Raw genomic sequence first — 6,000 nt, 5'->3', positions numbered from 1 at the left:
GATTTCTGGGTAAAGTTCAAGTATCCAGAGTTCTCCTGGGTCCCCGGTATTGACTTGAATGTTGAATGTGTGCTTCTAAACATTCAATTCCTCCTCTTCCTCCTCCCTCTCCCTACAATATGTTTTGTTCAGTGAATATAATTTTTTAAATATAAAAGGAACATGTGTAACCAATATGCCAAAATAAAAAACACACTGACAGTAGTTAGCAGTTTTCATAATTTAATGAAAAAGTATTGGTAAAAAGGTGACATTTGAAAAAGGACTGAGCTTATCTTGGAAAACTGGACTATATAAGACAAAATGAAAAAAATTAACAAAGAAGGTTAAGAGGTAATACTTCAAACAACAAAATGTAGCAAATACATTTTGGGGTAATTGAAATTTACAACTGAAGGCTCCTTCATTTACCTAGGAATATCCTGTAAAAATATTACAACTATATTTCCCTGACGAATGATATTTTAGTCAATACTCTCCCAATGGCATTACATATGGAATTTGGCTGAAGCACTGTTTTGATGTTTGCTTTTCCTCTCACTCAGAATTGAAAGGCATGAAAGGACAAAGGCTACCGCACTGGCCTCTGACATAAGGAATTTATAACACAGCTCCATCATAATTTCATCACCATGAAGGTATCAAATTAATATCTACTCCACAGAACTCAAAGAAAAAGTACAGAAACCTAGTGCGTAATAGGGGAAATTCTCTTCCTCATTTTGATAATTTTTTTTCCAAACAAAATACAGGACACCTACCACACATGCTATGGCATGTTTACACATGTACATAGGCACAAAAGAAATATTTTGAAGATGTAACCAAAAGAGAGGCAAAACACATACATTTTCAGAAAAGGAGAAAGCAAAAAGCAAAGGAACCCATTAACAACGTTACAAGAACACAACTGGGGGAGAGGAAAACTGCTGAGTTTTCCATATTGACGGAGAGAGGGCCCCTGCCTTGACTGACTGGCACCTACTACAACTGGGCTGTTTCACCAGTAAGAAGCTTTAAAAATGGAAAATGGCCTCTTTTGTCTGAATATTCCCACTACACTTTCCCAAACTAGAAGAAAGAGAATATTAATTTAAGGCTAAGAAGAAAAGAGAGCTGAGAATTATAGTCTGCTTCACATTTAAAAAACGGCATCATTTCTCTCTTATTTAAATGAGAAGCAGACATGTTTTTATCCACCCCCCACCGGCAAATGTAATTATTCTCTTCCTACTAGAAATTAATCATGGCTGATAGTTTGGGAACAGGGTATAAGCAACTTCTGAAAAATGGCTCCAGCCTTTTTGTTTGGGAAACTGCCTCAGATTCAAAGCTGACACAAAGCTAAATTATATCCATGTGTTAAACACATGCTTTCAAATTCTGTTTGACAATAAAAATCTGTTTCAAAATTAAAGCAGGTAAGAATACTTAACCTCTGTGCATTTTACTATATTTTAATTATACCTCAATAAAAATTTTATAAACATTAAAGCAGGTATACAAAAACTGTCAGCCAAACTTATTTTAGTCAAACTTATTTGAAAACAACAACACAAAAACCCTGACCTGGTACAAATACCCCAGAAATGGTCTCACTTTGGGAAAGGCTCTGGAATCCTTCACAAATGCCTAAACAGAGAATCAGAGCATTTTCCTTGGAAGTAGTACTTTTGTACTTTTGTAAACACTATCCACAAGTTAGCCTTTTATGCTTGTCAGTCAGGTGAAATAGTTATGAGTGTGTCCCCAACAAGCAAGTTTAGGAACAGGCACTGGACACTGATAAGCATGAGGAGTATTGACTCAGTAAGTTAAGATACTGTGAAAGGAACTCAACCTTGTGCAGAACAAAGGAAGACAGTAGTGAGTTTGACAGTATCTAAGATGGTGGTCTCCTGGTCTCTCCCCTGAAAAGGGTTTATAGATACCAGTGGAATTAGAAACTTCCTACAGACAGGAGCTCTGGGAGTCACATGCTGTAGCTTCAAAAGATAAGTAGTTTTAGTGTCTGATAATCATGGTCTCTTGCAAATCAGTTAACAATGCAAGGACTCTTAATACATATACTTGTCAATGTGTTATATAACCGGAAAGCTGCCCCAAAATATTTACTGAGCAAATACCCTGGGCCCAGCTGTTCCCAATAGCCTCTGACAAACCAACCTCTGGACAACCTGCAATTACTGTAATGTGCTTGTAAAAACTAGACTTGAAACATTTTCAAAAACTGCAAGACAATTTACTATGGAAAAATGTTATCCTTTTCACTGCAATTCCTCTTAACATATGCTAAAATCCTTTTGGTGTATGGGTTTTCCCCAATATATGGGGCAAAGGCAAAGGTTGGGTCATCCTTGGAAGTTTCTAATCACCTTTGCATTGAACTGTGGGAAAGGGGATGTGTCTTGCTTTTACCATGGCAATCCCGTCTAGAGTCATGGGGAGGATTTTCCCTGTCTGAGCTATCTTTCCTTACCCTGACTTTTTCTTTATTCCCATCACTTTCTGCTTCTGAATCACTCAGCTCCAAATCTGGGCAATAGCCATCATTTTCCTGATATGGAGCTCTCCCTGCAGACCGCCTGAGAAGCTGTCTACCCCAGAACTGCTCCTTGGGGCTCATATTCTTGGTTGGCTTCACATAGCACTGGAGGTCCTCTGTGTTCTTCATCCACCTATTGGTGGTCTCTTTAAAGGACCTACTAAAGTGTTCTACAGTGGATTTTCTAAAGCTGCCCTGACTGACCAAGTGGGGGCTGAGCACAGGCTCCTGGTCACAGAACATCTCACTCGAGCTGTCTTTTTGGGTGACATTCCCAGACCAGCTGCCCTCCAGGCCATTGGATTTGGCAAACTTGGAGTTAGGCTGACTTTTCCCATTCCCAATGGAAGACTGTCCATGGAGGGCAGCCTGAAGGACCAGAGGCTTTCCCAGTGACTGCCCATGATAGCACTCCGAAGACGGGGTTCTCCAAGCAGGACTGGACTCCTTTGCTTCACTCCTAGAATGGCTGAGACTGGCCAGCAAACGGTTATTCTTGCTCTCTAGTGGGTATCTCGGATACGATTTCATTCTCATTTCTAGTGACTCCTGGGGCACCTGCATGCTCCTTATACTGTGAACAGAGGAGCTGCTATCAGGAGAGTGGGGCTGCTGATCGGTTTCTGTGGAGCTGTTTCTGTGGTCTTCTGGGGTTGATCTGGGCATTTTTAACTTCAAGGTAATTCTTGGTGGTGGGTAAAACAGTGAGTTTTCGAGTGCATTTGTCAAAGGAAGCCCTGAGATAAAAAAGAAAGATTCATTTTAACAACCGATTTAAATAATGGCTTTTGTGCTTATGGCAGAGTGAGTTCACATACCTACTCTTCCAAATGTTTAACAAGCACCTGGCTCTGCTATGTATGTATATCATGGTGTAGCAGCTGGAGTGAGCTGAACTAGAGGTTGGGGCCAAGAATGCTACAGATGAAAAACTCAGCAATGCCACTGTTAGCTGTATGGCTCCACACCACTTCACCTCTGCTCTTTCAGTCTGTAAAATGATCACAAACTAGTGTTGCCTCCTGTGTCCCATCTCTGCCCTTCCATTTCTGAGAAGAATGTCTCTAGCAATGGTTTAGAACAGGGTCTCCCTATTTGTGTGTCTGTGTATGCATGTGCTGGTATGGCACAGCACTTAGTATGTGTCTTAAACACACACATTTCAGGCCCCATCCTCTAACCTCTTCTGGCCTTCTTGAAGCAAGGCAAACACAAACCTTCAGAAAAGTTGCAAGGGTTTTGGTGGGTGAAGAGTATGCATGTGTTTGAACTTGGAATTAGAGGTGATAGTGGTGGGTGGATCCCATAAATTTTATATCCTTAACCTAGAATAATTTCCTGACTACAAATGAACATTATGGAGGTGGGAGGTTTTGTAGTGGTAAGGCCAGCAGAAAAGAATCATAACATTCCTGCCAACCAGCCAGCTTTATGATTGGCTGGGGAGTATCGGCAATCAGTTTCTCAGTTATGTCACCCTACAATCACAGTCAGAGCAGGTCTTCTTCTATTATTTCAAGTACTTTGAAATTTAAAAAGCACTATCAAACAATTCCTCCTTGTATATGGACTTGACCTTTGCCCATTACCATCTTACTGTACCCTCACAAAAATGAGATATCGAGAGGACAGCTCTTAGGTACCCCAGTGGGCAGCATTTGTTCCCCAAAGGTCCACCTTGAACACCCACAACCCCCATCTCTGTCAGGAGCTATCACCTGCTGATGCTGCAAGTCATAATGAGGTTGACTCCTACCCATCAGAAGGCATGTGGGTAGGAGCCAATTTCCTTGGCATGCAGGGACTCTCCCTGTTGTCCTCTGCTTCTCCTTGTTTTGCTTGTCATGTTGCCCTTTGTGGCTGAACAGTCTTGCTGCCTCCTGCTACACTACTCTGTTGAGACCCATGACACTCAGATACCCCAGGGCCTCTGACACCCACCTGTCACCTCATTTCCGAGTCTCTCTCTTGCTCCATGGCTGACCCTCCCTTGGCAGGAGCTGATTCTGCACACCCTGTCCAGTGACCCCTAGTTGCCCAGGGTCTGCCATTGACCTCTGTGTTAAATGAGGCAAAGGGAGTTTACAGGTGTCACTGAATATGACTGTCATCATTCCAGCCAAGCTCCCTATGCTTAGGGCACTATAATTATGCTCATCTGTCTTGCTCACCAAGTGGGCAGTGTACCCTACAGGCAGGGATTTTGTCTTGCTTTCTACTCTATCTTGTAGCTCAGCTCTTAGTCCACTGTAGGTGCTCAACAAATATTAGTGAATAAATAAAAAGATAACAACTCAGATCTCCAAACTTACTTCTGGCTAAGGATTTGTTTTAATAGACTATTGTTAAGATGAGTAACCCTGGAATTAAGTGTTTTCTGGAAACATGTTAGATCCTATCCTGTCAATTTCTAAATGAATTTGATAATTACAGAATAATTTCATGGCTTCAACTAATGGCCTCGAATATCTGTTTGGGACCTAGATTACCTGCCCTAGTCCTGCAACTCCTCCTACCCCACCCTGGGATTTCTTGCCTTATGAACTGACAGTGAAATGGGCCAGGTTATATCAAGATTAGACTGAAGCAAATGAGATATCTGACAAGAATTTTAAAAGATTTTTAAGTGGAATGACTGGCATGAAATTTAAATTGTTAAGATAGGATATAAACAGAGTCTACATATTTGTTAGGACATTTTAAATATACAGGTTACCTGCATCAATTTCTTGGTTAAGAAGCTGGACTTGCAAACCGAAGATCTGTTCCTGTATTTTGTTGTGTGACAGCTTCAGCTTCTCTCGCCTGCTTATCATATAGCACAGATTTCGGACCTGAAAGCCCAATCCCCAACAAATAGAGATGTTTGTCATGTTAAGCAAACCTGACAACTGAAATTGTTTGGCTAAAATAAAGACCTAAAGTCAGGTGGGGGTGAGGAGAGAAGACAGAATCCAAGAGCTGCAGAATGAGAGCCACTCCACAGGAATTCACACAGCATGGTCAATTGTGGGATCTATCAACCAATAGTAAGAGCAAAATGCTCCAAATCTGCCTTCTGAAACCTACTCTCCTTGCAGTGTCATGGGCTTGATATTTACTTGCACAGCCAGGTTGGGAAGACCAAATAATGGTTTAACAATTCAGCCTTCCCTTTAGATCCCTGAGTACGAATGATGGCAGTGCTGGCTGTATCCAGTACAATCTTCTAATCAGTGCCGGAAGAGCAGGATACAGTTCCACTGGGAAGACTAGAAGTGTTTTTTTTGCTCACACTTTCAGCTCAACCAAGTTTCCACAGCCACAAAGGTGAAATACTCTCTCTCTCATACTCCCTACCTAGGCAAGTTACACAAACTTTCTTTGCCCCAGTTTGTTCATCTGTAAATAGTGATGATGATAATAATAGTTTTTCACGGGCATGTTAGAATTAAACGAATTAATATTTATAAAAT

General features: G+C 41.2%; 1 protein-coding gene across 6 annotated transcripts in view; it reads right to left on the bottom strand.

The window, feature by feature from the left end:
• Positions 1 to 205: 205 nt before the first annotated feature.
• JADE3 (jade family PHD finger 3) overlaps positions 206 to 6,000 on the bottom strand; it is a 150,299-nt gene continuing 144,504 nt past the window's right edge. For all 6 annotated transcript variants that reach the window (XM_054470976.1, XM_054470978.2, XM_054470977.1 and 3 more), the window contains 2 exons: positions 5,262 to 5,379; positions 206 to 3,282 (listed from right to left, as the gene is read on the bottom strand). In XM_054470976.1, the coding sequence (XP_054326951.1) occupies positions 2,372 to 3,282; positions 5,262 to 5,379 (1,029 nt within the window). In that variant the 3' untranslated portion in view covers positions 206 to 2,371. The remainder of the gene's footprint in view (positions 3,283 to 5,261; positions 5,380 to 6,000) is intronic.

The sequence above is a fragment of the Pongo pygmaeus genome, chromosome X (genome assembly GCF_028885625.2).
Source record: "Pongo pygmaeus isolate AG05252 chromosome X, NHGRI_mPonPyg2-v2.0_pri, whole genome shotgun sequence".
In the NCBI taxonomy this organism is placed as follows: Eukaryota; Metazoa; Chordata; class Mammalia; order Primates; family Hominidae; genus Pongo; species Pongo pygmaeus.
Note: the sequence above shows the minus strand (reverse complement) of the source record. Positions and strands in the feature narration are given on the sequence as shown.